The sequence below is a fragment of the Colletotrichum aenigma genome, assembly GCF_013390185.1.
Source record: "Colletotrichum aenigma strain Cg56 chromosome Unknown KSG_Cg56_contig10, whole genome shotgun sequence".
Lineage (NCBI taxonomy): Eukaryota > Fungi > Ascomycota > Sordariomycetes > Glomerellales > Glomerellaceae > Colletotrichum > Colletotrichum aenigma.
This window is the reverse complement of record NW_023500916.1, coordinates 1,413,373-1,430,039: the sequence shown is the minus strand read 5'-3', so window position 1 is coordinate 1,430,039 and position 16,667 is coordinate 1,413,373. Positions and strand designations below refer to the sequence as shown.

Below are 16,667 nucleotides of genomic sequence, written 5' to 3'. Positions count from 1 at the left end.
CCCTTCTGTGTTGTACATTCAAGCCGAATAGCCGTCTTGCAATACCATATTGGTCTCCGAAATAGCACGTGGCACCACATCCCGAGATAAGATCCGCATTATTCGTCTCGACTCCTGAGGGCTGAGTCGCGCACCTCTCGGCCCGGGTCCACCAGCACAGGTTCCAAGCTCACAACTGCCTGATTAATCCAAGCACGGGCGGCGCCAAGTCCCCTCGTGTCATCGCCGGCAATTTAACTCTAAAGATGGAACGAACCGAAGTACGACTGCATCTGCAGATTGCGGCGCCAGTGCGCTTGAAGTGATCAACACCACCAGCCAGCAACACCCCAACCGGCGGGAATGGACGCCACGTCCGTGTCGGACCCAAACGACCGAGCTCGAAGCGGCACCAACCGCCGTTTCGACGACCAGACGGCGCGTATTCTACCCCCTCTGCCACCCTCTTATGGTATGTTAATCTCCAACATGACGGCATGGCATTTTGGCCCAAAAAAGGGACGCAACTCTCCCACCGGTCCGCTCATCCCCGTTTGCAGTGCCACTCCAAGACATCGTGGTCCCGCCTCCCGAGTCAGCGCCCCTGCGGGCTCCGTCTTGTCATCAGGACCGTATCAGACGACGGACATAAAGGTCTTTGTCCAGTCCACACTTATACCAATATTTCCCCTATCAGGAGGATAGGATCATCAGTCTCCTCGGGCTCGATCTTCTCCTCACACAAGCAATATCATGCACTTCTCACTCAACCTGGCCGTGGCCCTCCTCGCGGGCCACGTCGCCGCCGACACGACAACCACCATCGACGCCAAGTCCGACCGCGGCACCTGGGAGGGCTGGGGCACCTCGCTCGCCTGGTGGGCGCGCAAGTTCGGCAACCGCGACGACCTCGCCGACATCTTCTTCACGACCAAGTCGACCACCTGGTCCGGCGCCAGCCTGCCCGGGCTGGGCTTCAACATCGTGCGCCACAACGCGGGCGCGTGCAGCTGGAACAGCATCAACGGCGAGAGCATGGTGGTGTCCTCCAAGATGATGCTATCGCGGCAGATCGAGGGCCACTGGCTCGACTGGAACAGCGCGGACCCGGCGTCGACGAGCTGGAGCTGGGGCGTGGACGCGAACCAGCGCGGGATGATGCAGAAGGCCAAGAGCCGCGGGGCGAACCGCTTCGAGCTGTTCAGCAACTCGCCCATGTGGTGGATGACCAAGAACCACAACCCCTCCGGGTCGTCGGACGGCAGCGAGAACATACAGAGCTGGAACCTGCAGCAGCACGCCGTCTACATGGCCGTCGTGGCCAAGTACGCCAAGGACAATTGGGGCATCACTTTCGAGAGCGTCGAGCCGTTCAACGAGCCGACGGCGAACTGGTGGAAGGCGGACGGCACGCAGGAGGGCTGCCACATCGACGTCGCCACGCAGGCGAGCATCATCAGCTACCTCCGCACGGAGCTCGACAACCGCGGGCTCAACACCATGACCATCGCCGCGTCGGACGAGTCATACTACGACCAGGCCGTGAGTACCTGGAATGGGCTCGGCTCGGCACTTAATAATGTGGCCCGGATTAATGTGCACGGGTACCAGTACGGCAACGGGGCGCGCGACAAGCTGTACGCGCAGGCGGCGAGCAAGGGCCAGCGGCTGTGGAACAGCGAGTACGGCGAGAACGACGCGACGGGCGAGCGGCTGGTGAGCAACATGCTGCTGGACTTCCGGTGGCTGCGGCCGACGGGGTGGGTGTACTGGCAGGTGCTGGACGGCGGCGGGTGGGGAGTGATTGATGCCGACAACGAGGCGGGCACGCTGGGGGCTGCGAACCAGAAGTACTTTGTGTTTGCGCAGTTTACGCGGCACATCCGCGAGGGGATGAAGATTCTGGACGGCGGGAGTGATAATGTGGTTGCGGCGTACGATAAGGCGAACTCGAAGCTGGTGATTGTGGCGATCAACTGGGGCAGTGCGCAGTATCTCAACTTTGACTTGAGCAAGTTCACGCAGGGCTCGACGGACGGGGCGAAGGTGACGCGGTGGAGGACGCAGGTGGGCAGCGGTGATCGGTATGTGAAGGCGGATGATACGGTGATGAGCGGAACCAAGTTCTGGAGTTATTTTGAGTCGAAGATGGTGCAGACTTTTGAGGTTCCGAACGTCAAGTTGTGAAGGAAGTTTGGGGATAGTTTAGTCTTCTTGGTACATATTTTATCTACATTGTTCATACTTGGGAAACGTTGCGCATGTTGCCGTTGAAGTGACCACAACAATACTGGTGGTTGATTTCCATCGTTCGTTATTTAGTGACGAGACAAAACGGACAAAAAAGCAAAAGATCAAATTCCGAAACCGAGAATCGAACTCGGGGCTATGCCTAACCTCTCACAGGATGAGAGGGCATCATGTTGGCCACTACACCATATCGGATGTGATTCATGTAAGGATTGAAGGTGGAGTTGACTAAGTCGGTAGCCGAGAGATCTCGGGTCGGTACTGGACCCGTAAAAACTCGGGTCAGAGACCTAGGTCACAGGTGTAACAGCTGAACACTGCAAAGACCCACGCAAGACACCATTTCCAGTGTCTGGTGTGCCGTCTCGCAGCAATAGCATGATAACCTAAATTTCTATGGCTGGAAAGTCGCACATTGCAGTACTGTCACGGGGTTCGAGGCCTGGACAACAATTGGGCGCATCGAGATTCTACTTGCACTCGTCTCTTGGTATCGGGGATCAGGGACCACCCCCGGGCAAAGAGCGGCCGCAAGCCCCTCGTTAGGATCGCCGTCTGGATTGATTTGACGCAGATGTCTTCCATTGCTTGGCAGCGTGGTTCAACAATCTGCTTGAATGACCGGCGATTTCCTACCTTGTTGGTCAAACCAAGCCAGGTCCTCCGGCGTTAACAGCGCGCGTAACACCACCAAGCGCAAGCGAAGCTGACGTGATTTCAACTTCAATAGCAATTAATTGCGTTCGTCGCTTCCCCTGCGAACCTTGTCGTACCAGGCGCTGTAGTTTGACCGCCCATTGGCCGCGTTTGGCAGCCTACGCGCCTAGACACCTGGATATCCTTGGTTTCTTATCAAGATCGGCGGTTTGCATGAACTTCAACATTTATAGAACCCATGCTCAAAGTCGGGGAATAATATCAGTTGAGATAAACGTTTTGACAAGGGGCGCCCTGGGTTGTCGTGTCACATGATGAGAGCTGGGACAGGAGATTTCCTCACAAGCCGACCATCTCGTAAATCTCGCGTCGATGCTATTGCGAGGATTGCCATTATGGCTCGTTTAAAGGATGCACCGCCTGGTAAACTGTTTTACATACTTGCCTTATTGGACTCTGCTTGACATGGGAAACACAATCGGCAGATGTTGAAGGCATTTCCCATGCAATCTGGCTGATGAGGTGATTCGGGGAGAGGATGATGTCGAATCAGTGTTCGGCGCAAGCATGACCCCTCCCAAGCACGCGGCTGCCCCTGAATCAGGGCGTTCAGTAGCCTGCCCAAGATTCCGCGGGTGGCCGTGGGAGAACCTCTGCGGTACCTTACACACTGAAAGGACTGATGGCGTCTCCACCTGCCTGTCTCGGCAGCGAGGTCGTTGATTGTAGGGGGTTAATTGGACATCTGCAGCGGTGGACCGTGCTGTGTGGCGCGTGGCGTACCTGAAGTACCGCTGGACCCTGAATCGCTTCCATTGCGCTTGTGCTACTGGGATGTTTGGGTCGTTGTTTGTTGAGAAGCAATTGCAAAGGTGAGGAATCACCGTCGTATATATGACGATTGTCGTGAAAGAGTGGAAGGGATCTCTCGCCACAGCGTGCTTGCATTGGGCTTGGTTGTTCGCAACTTCCATCCTTCAATTCGTGGTCTCGAGCACTTTCCGATTCAAATGAATAAGGCGGCAGTGACAAGGATGAGGCAGGACATGGACGACGGAGACGACGAAGACAGGAATGACGGCCAAGACAAGACTAAGGACCACGTCAACCGCGTCCGAGTGGGAAACTAACGCTGCGTTGACCCTCAAATGGAGGCAAGCGTGATACATTGTAGCCAGTTCTGGAGCAGCCCTCGTCACTCGCCCATGTGAGCTGCTGCCGTCACAGTTATTTCACCTGCACTGGCAGTTTGTCACCAACTCGATGCTCATGGAGGAAAGAACATCTCTCTGGGCAGCCTTCACCAGGTACCTTGTCGACCATCTTCCCTCTCGCCATCTTGCGACGACATGCCTCGTCAATCTCCTCTCTTCCACATATCTCCAACATCAACACATTCTGCTTTTGGTTTTGCTTCACAGTCTCAGCTACAAAAACAACGCTTGAAATACTATCGATATGTCTGGAGGAACCCCGCCCTTGCCTGCCCTTCGCGATCGTCGTGACTGGCATCATTGGTCATCGTCGCTTCTTGCGTATTGTCAAGTATACCACACCAATATCCAGGGCGCTCCTGTGCGATTTACGAGTTCCGAGAACGAGTTGATGTATCTGATGACTCTCGGTCCGCCAGAGGCCTTGTTCGACTTGATTTACGACTCCCTCTCCAAAGACATCATCGACGGCCTCAGGCATTGTGGCTATACTTTCCCCACCCGAAACGAACCGCATAAACTACTCGAACTCATCAAGACATTCCTCGCCCCATCGATTTCGCAGAGGGCCATCCACGTTTCGAACCTGGTTTCGTCACCCTTTCGCATCTACCAATCCAAAAAGGACTTCGCCTCGTTCTCAAAGTTGGTCAAGATCGCCGCTGTTGAGGATCCAACGGCGCCAAATGAGATTCTGGCCCTGCTTCTATACAGAGGCATGGAGGTGTACGCCCCTGCGCTGGTTCCGAACGAGCTGGGCGACAACTGGGATTTATCATGGGACGGCCTCATCGCAATACTTGAAAACTAGCTGCCAGGGCCTCAGAGATGCACATGATGGGTCCTATCGTCATCGATATCCTCCGACGATTATACATGATAAATCAGGGGTATGGGAGCAGACGCTAAGGACGATGAAGTTCAGGAAGGAAGACGAGGGGGGATGATGAGGAAGGAAGACAAGGATAGTAGATAAGGAAGACAAGGGAGGGAGAAGCCAGTGACTAAGGTCGAGGACGGCGACCAGACTTGACGTCTGTCTTGTTGCGCGCATACTAAAAGGTAATTGGAATAACACAGTCGTTTCTTTTGAATGTTGCGCTGTTTTTCAATGTGCTGATGCCGCCTAGAGGAATCAAGGCTGCGCTGGGGGACCCACGCAGAATTCTTTCTCACTTGCCACCTGTTCCCCAGCCAGCCAACTCGCCATTTCCTCAGCGACCGAGACATAGGGGTTTAGCGCGCCCTTTTTCTACCTATCTTCAACGTCTGCTTGGTTGTATAGTTAGCAACGTAGAGGCTTGGAGCCACAGACGCTATTCGCTACGCTCGCCGCCACTAAACGTTTCCGGCGCCTCCTTTGTCTCGGTCGTTAGGGAGATGGAGGGAGACTACTCGTGGCCTGGGGGCTTCCCTAGGGTTTTGAAACAGTATTATGGTGCTTTAGTACGCGCCTTCAATAGTATTAACAACAGAGCCTTCCGATAGCTTTCATACCCCGGCAAGTGGTGTTGCTGGGCTTAAGAGGTAGAAAAGAGTGATGGTCGGCAGTCCGCGGCTATTTCACTTCTCTATGTTCTTTTCATCCGGACAGGACTCCAAACGCCCTTCCCCGGATCCAAGCACTATCGACATGTCCAACGACATCCCAAATCTGGAAGACCGAAGATATTTCCCGGCATGGCAGAAAGCCATTAGAAAACATCTCACACCTTCGCAATGGAAAACCGTAACTTGGCCAGACGGCGGACCACCCTCAAACAGATTGGACTGTCTCATATGGGAAAAGGCTCGGGCGCAGGCATACAACACCATCATCCAGTCCATTCCCGACGTCATTCTACTCGGGCTGGGAGCCCACGACGAGCTCACCTCTCTGAGAGACTTTTACCACGCAGATCACGAGGGGTACACGGTCAGCTGTGTTCCAGGCGGCTGCCCCAGGGACTTGTACAACGTCATCTGTAAATGGTTCAACCCAACCCGGGCTATGATCGCCGCCCAGATGAGGTGCATCGCGAACACCGACCCGGCAAAGATCGAGGACGCGGAGCTATATGTGGCTCGCATGTGGCTGAGCAAAACATGTATCGACCTTTGCCCCACGGAGAGTAATCCCGTTCTTCTGATGTTGCTGTGCGATGCTATTAAGGAGTCTCATCCGGCGGTGGTAGCGGCATTGGTGGCGGTGGACTATACTTGGTCATTTTCTCAGGTGCTGTGCGCATTATCGCCCGAAGGATTCACATGGGAGCCGTCTTTGTGCCCCGCGGAGAGGAAGCGGGTGGCAGACGACACATCGAGAGAAGCGAAGAGGGTCAAGACGGAACCTGAGGAGGAGGCTTCTGATGTCACGGTGACTTCGCAGACTATCGAGGCATCGAGATAGAAAGTGTTTAGGGGCCTTGAGGACGGGAAGAGACAGACGTTCGGCGAAACTGTTATCATAACAGCGGATATCAATCGAAGTTCAAATCAAATCCTAGGTTGCGCAAAGTGTAATGTGAATGTATCTTAAGTAAGGCACTCAATGTTAACATCATATGCTGTGAAGATACCGTCAGACATACAATCTGAGTTTGATTTAAACCTGGGGAAAACCTTTCATCATGGAATCACATTGGTCAGGAAGTTTATATAATCTGACTTGATTTCCCCAACGACGTCAAAACAATTGCTGAAGACCGGCGAGAACAAGCACCTCAATGATGTTGCTTCCGAATGAACGCTAGGAGTACTGCTGCTGAAACCAGAGAATACAAGGTCCAACAACCGACAAAAAGTAAAGGCATCACGCCTCGTATGTTGACAAGAAAGGGATTCGAACCCTTGCCTATTTCTAGACTAGCACCTGAAGCTAGCGCCTTAGACCGCTCGGCCATCTTGCCGGTGTTGACGACCATGAAAGTTGTGCGCTTGAGTGGGCTGGCCCCCGCTTGAGCGGGTTCTCGCAGCGAGACGTGGGGTCTATTGAGGGGCGTGAGAGTGGAGGCCGACTCCCACGGATGGCCGAAGATCCTGTGGTGGATGTTGATTTAGTATCTAAAGTGACGTGCGAGCAAATCACGTCGTGGTTGGAGGTGTGAGAAGTGCCTTGGCCTGGGTCGGATGTGATATTGAGGATGGCTGAAGATGTGATTGCCTTGTCTCTCGAAGGTTGGCCTGTCTTTCAGGATTGAAACGGCTGAGGTAGAGTTAGTCTAAAGAGAAAGTCTTCTCTCTCGACACGTTGAAGAGACATTATCACTGTATCCTGGAGGATAGACTGCAGAAGCAGCATGCATAGGCGGCAGACTCGCGAATGGTGGTCCAGGCCGGCCTGCTAATCGTTGCCAGCCTTACTGTACTGGGCTTCTGATCATGAACAAAAGTTTTGTCAGTCTCGCCATCGCTCCCATCACCTTCAAGAAGTGAAATGGAAAAGAAGTCGCTGTCAAGTTCTGGAATGATACGTTGGTTGCCATCGAGAGGTTCTCTACAAAGGACATGACTTGACAATTGGGTGTAACCAACATTGAAGCTCCTTTCATTCAACTATTCTCTCATATCCTTTAATGTGTTGCAATGTTCTGACTGGACTCTTTCCAGTCAACAAAGCCATCTTGACTGACTGTTTCCATTCCTTTAGACCACGCCTTTTGGTGAGCCCCACCTTAGTTGGACTTCCCAAGTTCACTCACAGCTCCAGCTGTCTGCTGCAACACCACCACGATGGCATCAAGCCGCGTTCCGATATCAACGACCATAATGACACAGCCGCACCACCACTTTAGAGCGTGGTGTTTCCATGGCGGCTGGGGCGTCATGTGACACCTCTCGTCCTGTCCCTCAAAAAGCAATTTCGAATATTCTCCTCTCTTCCCTCTTTCCAACTTCAAACCTCGAAATCTCATAGAGAGCTTTTGTTGACTCCCGTTGCCACCCATCAAGAAACATCGCAGCTTTGAAGGAACTTCGAAAACCTTCCATCGAGGCATTGTTCCCACTCCCTCGCATTGTCTCAACACATACGTTGGTGTGACGCCCTTTTGACCCCGTCGCGGACTGTCTCCCAGGGAAGCTCACAAAGCATTGTTCGCAGCAGGCCGATCAAAGGAGACCAAGCCTACAAAATGGCCCACAGCCAACAGTCCCCGTGAGTTGTTCCATCAATACCATCAGTGTCCCCTTATCCCAGCGAATTCAATCTTCTCTGATTTTTCGAACGACGCAACTGACAACCCCCAGGAAGCCACAGGCCGCGGTCGACATGGCCGCCAATCCTCAAGATACCCCAGTCGAGGCCGCCAAGGATGTGGACGTCAAAACCGACGACGCGCCCACCGCTTCACAGACCACCGACCCGAACAAGGCCACCGGCTCTGAGGTACCTCCGGCTCCCACCAAAGTCAACGCCGGCATGAATAGACTCGCCGAGCGAATGATGAAGCTCGAGAACGGCCGGCCCAAGCCCAACCCCTTCCCACCCTGCGAACCCCTCAACATCCCCCGCCGCAACCGCACTTCTTACGCAAACAACTCTCCCTTCCAGCTCACTGCCGAAGACTGGCCCCTCCCGGAACCAGCCGTTGCAACCGACAACATCGTCTCGACAGACCCCAACATCCCCTCCATCCGCGTTAAGAACACGGACCCGGAGGCGGGCTCCAGCAGCAACGTCCCCCCGGTCAAGACCGTCAACATCCAGTCCCCTCACCACCTGCAAGTCGTCGACATTCGGACCAGACCAGCCCCGAAGGCTAACGACGCCACCAACACCACGCCTGCCAAGAAGGACAAGAAGAAAAAGACCACCTTCTGGGACAAGCTCGACCGCATCCTCGGTCTGCACCGGGTTAGAGCCTTCGGTGACGAGACGGGTAACGGCCGGCTCGTGGCGAAGAAGTCCACCTACCGCACGATCCTGCTCGTCGGCATAGCCCTGATGGTCAGCTTCCTCGCGTCCATCATCGTGGTCGTCGCGGACGGCGGTCGGGGCGGGGAGCCTGAGATGGGCGCGGGGTGGTGGGCGTGGATGGCCTGCAGCGCGGTGGGCTTCGTAGGCGCGATCGTGATGTTTGTGTGGGCTGTGCAGCACAAGAAGAAGGTGCTCTTCCACGTCAATATCCGCGCACAGGTGTTGAGGCAGCTGGAGCGGGCGGACGTGGAGATGAACTTGGTCAGTGGACGGCCGAGTAATAATGAGCAGCAGGCGCAGCGGGCTCAGGCTGCGGCCGAGGGAAAGGGTACGAAGTGCTTGAAGACTGGCGACGTTTACAAGAAGGGAGAGTGGGCGGAGAAGAATTGAGGTGACGAATGGGGGGGTTTGGAGTTTTGGAGTCTGGGTACTGGGTATGTGTAAGCATCAGGGTTTGGGCGTCGATAGTTGGCATGGGATCAGAATTGAATGGCATGGAAATCAAATGACGCGCTCCAGGTGACGCCGCACGTCGGTCTATCAGGTTTCTGTTTCTCAAGGAGGCTCTGGCGGCCTGCCAAACCTTACAGATGAATACCAATCCTCTTCCGATAGCCGATGAAGCCATCGCCACCGAGTCCCCATCCCTGTTTCCAACCTTCGCCAGAGCGCCTTTTCTCTCGAATGTCCCAGAACAACGATCCCTGAAGAAGCACTAAGTCAGAAGTGGATGAGAACGCCTCAATCGGAGACTTACGTCGTATACCCTCCGCAGATCTTCCTTGTGAACCTTTCCGTCGTCGGCCAGCAGCATCCATGTCGTGACCCATTCGAAGAAGGAAGCGAGCCACTAATCACAGAGTAAGTCGCGAAGCTTTGACTGATGGGCATCTCGGGATGACCTACCCCAAACGGGTCAACGGCACAGCGATTCCTGCTCATCAGGTCAAAGACCTCTCTGAAAGTTAAGGTGTTATCTTTCCTCGCACTGCAGTTTGCGAAAATGTCTTCGAATCTTTGGGGGACGAAGCGACCTTCGCTATCGTAGACGCCCGAATCGGAGCCATGCTGTGTCCAAGTCAGACATACCCTCTTTGCGGCAGAAAGGAAGGCCTACCTTCGCCTTGTGCATGCCGTCAACATACAACCGGAAGAACGGGTCGGGCAGGTATGAGTGCTGCATCACGGTGCCGTACGAGAACGCGAACGGGATCACGGTACACGCCAGAAGACAAGTCGGTATGTTGAAGCCCAGGTCGCGGAAGCCGACCCAGACGTCGATGGGAGTGATGATGCCGTCGCTGTCGCGATCCCAGAAAAGGACATGTTGTTGCAGAACAGTCTGATACGAGTTAGCTCAATCCTGCAGGTGATTTTGAAGCCTTACATAGTCACTCAAGTTCTCCGAGTAGTCCTCGCTTCCTTTTGGCTTTCCAGCTGACGGCGCGAAGTTGGCATGCGCCACACCGGCCGCCTCGATTGTTCTGCCCGCGTTCACCGCCGGGGGTCGGCGGTATGTGGCTAGGCAGTTTGGCACGGCAGTCGCGAAGGCGGGGCCGTAGCCGTCCGCACCTTCCTTCTCGTGAATGATCGTTGTAGATTTCGGTCCATGCATGGTGAGACGTAGTGCGAGATGTCGACTGCGGAAAATTTGACAAAACTGACATGAACATTGCTTTGCGTGGCCATTGCGAAGTACTTAAATCCAGGTGCACTTTCACAAGCATTCCTCGATGAACGCGGCGTCGGATTGTTGAGTGACATCACGGCGTCGGTGTTGGATGATGTCATTGACTCATCATTTGGCTTGCAGGAAACCCCCCTCAAATGCTGAGCCTCATTGCAATCACACGGATTGAGGTCCAAGTTTCGATATTCTTTCGAGGAATCTTAGGTTTTTTGATATAAATTCTCCCGCAAACGCTAGGAGAAGCACTTCGGGCCGCGTTTTGGACACCCGATGACCCGGATCTGCGCCGGTGCCGTCGAAGTGGGGTTCGCCCGGGGGAGTGCGGGGCATCTCCGTTTGGTGTCTGCATCACGCATCCACGATGATGTTCATCGAGCGGGCTTGATGCCACTTCTTCTGCTTGACTTTTTTATGTCTCGGAAGCGCAGAATCGGCGACGAAGACTTTCGCAATTGTCAGCCTGGCAGGTAAGTGACTTCCAAGTTCCACATTTCGCTAGGTATTGCTCTCTGAGCTGGAAAACATTACCACCGGTGCGAAGAAACACCTTACAGATGGGACATTAAACACGTGGAGATTAGATGGCCTCGATCTTAAAGCCTTGTGCAACGCCTCAGTCTTAATCTGAGCGCTACTTCTTGCCGAAACAGACTTGTTTTCATCCGACCTGCGCCGCCTGGGCTCGGCAATTCCTCTTCATCTCGGCCCGCTCTGTTGACAAGATCCCGACTCAACCGATAACATGCCTCAGACCACCATACGTTCCTCCGCCGCAATCTCGTAAACAAAGAACCAACCCAAGGCCGCATGCGTCTGTTCAAAAATCCGGGGTCGACCCATTATTCAATGATCTGTGCCGATCACCGGCCCCCACCACGTGGGTTGCACCTCTGAACGTCGTGTAGCCGAAGTTGACGGACGAGGCTTGACCTAATTTGGAGGAAAGTATCTGAGACACGACAACAAAACTTTGCACCGTTTTTGCCTGTTGCAGAGGCGTGGAACGTAGGATAATTGCTGTGGGCAACGAAACATTCCAGCGTTGGTTTGGAATTGAGTCAATGGACGGCAATATTAATCGGGGGGCGTCCGGGCTGGCGGCCTGTTCCTTTCCTTCCTCGCGATAACCTCACTTCACCCGTTTTTGTGGTCGGGGGCCGAGTCTCTGGCTTGTGTCAAGACAGTGGCTTCAAGAGCAACTGCCGAATCTTCTGTTGGTTGTATTATACACCAGTCCACTCATTTTTCTACATGACGGTGATGTAAAAAACACTAGTTGCATCATGGAATAATTCTGCTGGGCTGCACCCGCCTCAGCACTTGGGCCTCGCTCCTTCCTCCGTCTTCACCTTTGTACCAACGTCGCGGCGTCATCAGCCTCGCGTCAAGTCGCTCCTTCCTCTGAACAACTCCAGAGTACACACTTCTTCCTCAACTTCTTTTGTTTACCCACGCAGGGCAAAAGAGTTTTCACCACCCACCTTCCTTTTCGACTTTGCCTTCCACACGCTCTTTCTTCTTCCCTCTCACCACCCTCACTCTCTCACAACACACTCTTTTGGTGATCGCCAGTATCTTCAGTCTTTCGCTTTTGTGCGTCCGCATTCACAAGGCGCGCACGTCAATCCTTACATTCTTTTGGTATCACGATAACATCATCTTAATCATGTCTCCTCTCCCAGGCCAAGCCTCCTTCAGCACGGCCACCACCGCTGTTGCTAGCCAGGGCGTGGCCTACCCCTCGGTTGAGGAGTTCACGTCTTTCAAGCTTCCTGCGACCCCGAAAATCGTTGATCCCAACTGCGACAGCGTCTCTGAGGAGTCCGACAAGGAGGACAAGCTTGAGCCTCGTCCTGCGACCCCTACGCCGCCCTCGCCCGTTTCGACCGAGTCCTCGGATCTGCAGATCAATGACGATACTCCCACCAACGTCCGCGGCGAGTCGATGATATTCCCAAGACAGCCTCTCTCGGTCCCCAGATCTTCGAACGCGACCTTGGGAACTCCTCGTTGGCCTTTCCAGAATGCGACCCCACGCCCCTCCGTCATGCTCCCCATGACCCGCAGCGTGACGGCTTCGACCACGCAGTGGCTGGATGTCAGACACAGCCATCCTCCTGAAGTCAGCATGACCGAGTCGCTTGATGAGTTTCAGATCAACCATCCCCACGCTCGCATGCTTGCTCTTCATCCCGCGAACCTCAGTCTTCACTTGCCTCACACTCCTCACCAAATCCGCCACTTCCCCCAGCTGGTCGAGACCCCTTTCCGCCCCGCTGGGCCGGCCCCCGATGCTCCTCAGCCTCGCAAGAATCGCAGCGGCAACTTCTTCGACTGGAGCCGTCGACTCCTCAAGTTCGGCCTCCGCAGCGGCCATGGCAAACGAAACAGTGCTATCAAGCCCAAGACTTGGTGGTACCAACGCATCAGCACTCAGAAGGACATGTTCTATGGATGCACCCTCTTCGCTTTGTTTTTCCTCATCAACTTTACCGTCTCCACGACCATCTTCGCTACTATTCAGTACTTCACCAAGAGAACCCCTTTCTGGCTTGCAATCTGGGAGATTATCAGCCTTTGCCTCTTCGCATTCACCTCCGTCATCTGGATACTCATGTTCCGCTTCCGCAGGTCCGTTCACGACGACGAAGAGAGCAGAGGCCGCTCCATTATGCCCAGAGCCTGCAACGAGACTCACATCCCGGCTAGCCCCCGCGAGATTGAGCACCGACGCACCCTCGGCGCTGCCTCCCAACGCGAACAGCGGATTCAGAGCATGCAACACTCGGACAAGGTTGACTCTGCTCCTCATGCAGTTCAAATCACCGAGGTCCCTGAGGAGGCGACAGTCGGACAGGCCGTCGATCATCCCGACAACTACATCGTCACCGAGGCGAACATCATGGCTACTATTCCCCGCAACAACACCAACGAGCAAATCGAGAACTACTGGACTGACGTCTCTCTCCTCCCCACCTCGCAGTCGCAGGTCAGCTCCATCAGTGCCGTCATTGACACGGCCACGGCCCCTGCAATCCCCACCAACACTCCCCGATCCGAGCGCTAGGAGCGCGAGCATCGTCGTCGCTCTGGCCCCATCACCTCATACGACTCCGTTGAGATCATGTCCGGCAGAGCTACTGCTATGATTTGAGAAGGCTGTTCTGTGCTATTGGAGAGGTAATACTTGGCTTTTGGACGGTGTATTGGCATTGCATGGATGGCATTCTGGACAGGACGTTGGTTGACATGATACCCAGTGGAATGGAGAGGCGTACTGGGTTGGATCAGAACTTTCCATGTTTGTGTAAAGTTGGCTTGGCTTTGTACTAGGTATTTTGGACCCGATGATTGGGCAGTCAGACGCGAATTGCTATTGGGCCTTTGAACGTTCTTGCTGTCAGACGTGATGCCAATGATATACTTGCAGGGAGCAGGCAGTGAATGCTGAGGCCACTAATGAGTTCGGTCTGATAACTTCCTTCTCCTGGGACTACCATCAGCTCTGTTGCGCCGCTGGCTCTGGCCAGGCCTGCACTACACTGATGTATGCGGCGGATATGGGAGCCACAGAAGCGGTGAGGATACTTCTCGAGATTTGGTGCATCGGTGAACATTAGAAGTCATTCAGGAAGACTGCACCAACAGTTGCTCGCAAAGCTGACCTCACGTCTATCGTGTGAGGGTCTTCAGACACTGTCGCATTAACATTGGCTGCTGACAATTTGACAAACATGAGGAGAATGACAGCCCTCTCCTCGGTGATGAGGCTGAGCAAGATACCGGTTACGATAGCATTTCCAACAGCATTTCTTCCGGCGCTTTCGACAGTGAAGACGATAAGAATCATGCCATTGAGAGCGAATTCTTGTTCGAACCTTTCAGACGGTAGTTAGTTCTAATCATCGAAAGTCTCGCTGATTGCCAGACGCAAAGTGGCATGCCCAACGCGGGGCCTAAAGGTGCTCACAAGGCAAGTTCGTACAATAAAGTTGCGAACGGCTTGAGCTTCGAAGCTCAAGCCTATTCAAGGTCAAGTATCCACGCCGGTTTACTGCGACAAACACAACTGGAATCATTTTAGTAGACTTTGAACAACTGCAGTAGTCATGGCTGTCGAAAATTTGCTGTCTCGTGTCGGCGCACTAATCCACGGGACCCGGATCCGAGGGAGATGCTGAGACCAAAAGACTGCCCAGCCACGATTCAAGGAACGATAGCTCCGTAATGTACTGCTAATTGCGCAAACGACTCCTCTCCTTTGCCTTCCCAACATTTGCCCGGGGGTCGAGGATATGTCAATCTCCGATGCATTTCATGTCAGGTCGACAAACATTATGGACCCAGTCACCGACGGTTAGTTGTACAATTTCTCAAATATTGCGTTATCTAAAGTTGTGCACTCTGATGGCTGGGTAACCGTTAACGAGGTCGCGGTCATCAGTGTTGGTACGCAGAGAGACGAGCCGCAAAAATGAACTTGGCTCGACGATGTCAAGGTCTACCTAGGATGTATGCGAGGGGGTTGAGAGAAACCTAGTCTCAACCGAACTACTTCAGTATCGAATGGACCACTGCATGACGCTTTCACATTTACCTGAGACGTATATCAATTGCGGAGTTGATTTGAAATATATTGTCCTAATAGTAAAAGGTTCATTCGTTGTCGGGTAAAATTGGCGTTGAAATTCACCCCCAGAGAAGCGGAAATTCCAACCCTCGACATGAGCCAAGTAGCTTTAAATACAGGCCCCGTATTCTCCTTGTACTGGAGCGGCTACTTTTCCTGTGCTCTAGATATTGTCGCTACTGTCGTCTTCGCTATCATTATTGCTATTATTATTTCCGTCGACGTCGTCCATCGTCGTCCTCCTCCTTAAAGTCGCTCAGTACACGGGGAATGTAGCCGCCCAGACACAGTAAAATTCGTTGGTCTCTTCAAACAAACAACGGTCAATTTCTGGCTAAAGGGACGGCAAATCCACCTCTAGTAGCTTTACCGGCGCCAACATCCTCCCGAGCGAGTAGACACATCGTCTCTCCACCCATTTAAGCTTTCGGGTCGAGGCCGATTACGGCAATTCATCCCCGAGCAGACGCACGCACTACCGACTGTACACCAACAGATAGCCATCAAGCATACCTGGGCTACTCTCACCCAGGGTTTGAAGTGGACTTGAGGTCGTAACTGTACGGCCCGGCGCCGCTTACTAACAGCCGGTGCTGTCCCGATCTGTCTTGAGAAGCATCCCCAAGGATCTGGGTCCGTTGCGATATGAGTTGGCAGTGACCCGCATATCTTGCTTAACTGTGTTTGCCCCAAGGATTATGCGGCCTTGGAGTTGCCGTTGGTGCGGTCAAAGTCGTAGGCAATAAGGCGGCCCGGAGGGCGTGGTCGTGCTGGCCCGCGGGGACGTAGTTTTGACCGATCCCAGCCTAGCTGGCATCTCCCCGTATTCTTCCCAGAGACTCGTTATGCGGACCCATCATAGCCACCTGCGTTGAAAGATGAGCATGCATTTGGGGAGCAGGACAAAATCCTTGATCAATGTCTAGAGTCGTGACTTTTTCGGAGGCGGCGGCAGTGCGTTTGGGCCGATCCATGTTTGAGGAACCGGGGGAAAGACTAGAGTATCGATATATTTCTGCCCGACTTCATCGACGTCTACAAAAATTATGCCCGAGTACCAAGGGGACCTGTTTCACATAGGTTGTCTAGTTTCAGACTTGCTCATGCCTGTGGCGGAAATGGAAAGGAATTACTTCACAACATAGCATGTACAGCAAAAGAATCACGAGATCGAGTCGGAAGTGAAAGGCAAGACTGATAGACTAATTTGAAAGACCAACGCATTGGCTTGGAAAAGGCTTTTGACCTAGACCTGGTCTAAGACTCCGTCGTTGACGAGCCATATTTTGATAAGGCACAATGGTCTTTCGCGGAGGTTGGGAGTGGGAGTCAAAAGCTATGGCCAACGTG

General features: G+C 53.7%; 5 protein-coding genes across 5 annotated transcripts; 4 read left to right on the top strand and 1 right to left on the bottom strand.

Moving 5' to 3' along the window:
- Window positions 1-732: 732 nt before the first annotated feature.
- 6GAL (Endo-beta-1,6-galactanase) lies at window positions 733-2,166 on the top strand (the record flags this gene model as incomplete). The annotated part of the gene is made up of 1 exon (XM_037329507.1): window positions 733-2,166. One exon carries the CDS (start codon window positions 733-735, stop codon window positions 2,164-2,166), a length of 1,434 nt encoding a protein of 477 aa, XP_037172047.1.
- A 3,567-nt stretch (window positions 2,167-5,733) lies between these two features.
- CGCA056_v014264 (uncharacterized protein) lies at window positions 5,734-6,489 on the top strand (the record flags this gene model as incomplete). Its single annotated transcript, XM_037329506.1, has 1 exon — window positions 5,734-6,489. The coding sequence occupies one exon, from the start codon at window positions 5,734-5,736 to the stop codon at window positions 6,487-6,489; it is 756 nt and encodes a 251-aa protein (XP_037172046.1).
- A 1,860-nt stretch (window positions 6,490-8,349) lies between these two features.
- Window positions 8,350-9,387, top strand: CGCA056_v014263 (uncharacterized protein; the record flags this gene model as incomplete). Its single annotated transcript, XM_037329505.1, has 1 exon — window positions 8,350-9,387. The coding sequence occupies one exon, from the start codon at window positions 8,350-8,352 to the stop codon at window positions 9,385-9,387; it is 1,038 nt and encodes a 345-aa protein (XP_037172042.1).
- A 194-nt stretch (window positions 9,388-9,581) lies between these two features.
- Window positions 9,582-10,612, bottom strand: PXG3-0 (putative peroxygenase 3; the record flags this gene model as incomplete). Its single annotated transcript, XM_037329504.1, has 5 exons — window positions 9,582-9,701; window positions 9,755-9,847; window positions 9,904-10,065; window positions 10,115-10,339; window positions 10,385-10,612. The coding sequence occupies 5 exons, from the start codon at window positions 10,610-10,612 to the stop codon at window positions 9,582-9,584; spliced, it is 828 nt and encodes a 275-aa protein (XP_037172041.1).
- A 1,741-nt stretch (window positions 10,613-12,353) lies between these two features.
- Window positions 12,354-13,754, top strand: CGCA056_v014261 (uncharacterized protein; the record flags this gene model as incomplete). Its single annotated transcript, XM_037329503.1, has 1 exon — window positions 12,354-13,754. The coding sequence occupies one exon, from the start codon at window positions 12,354-12,356 to the stop codon at window positions 13,752-13,754; it is 1,401 nt and encodes a 466-aa protein (XP_037171880.1).
- Between the last annotated feature and the right edge of the window lie 2,913 nt (window positions 13,755-16,667).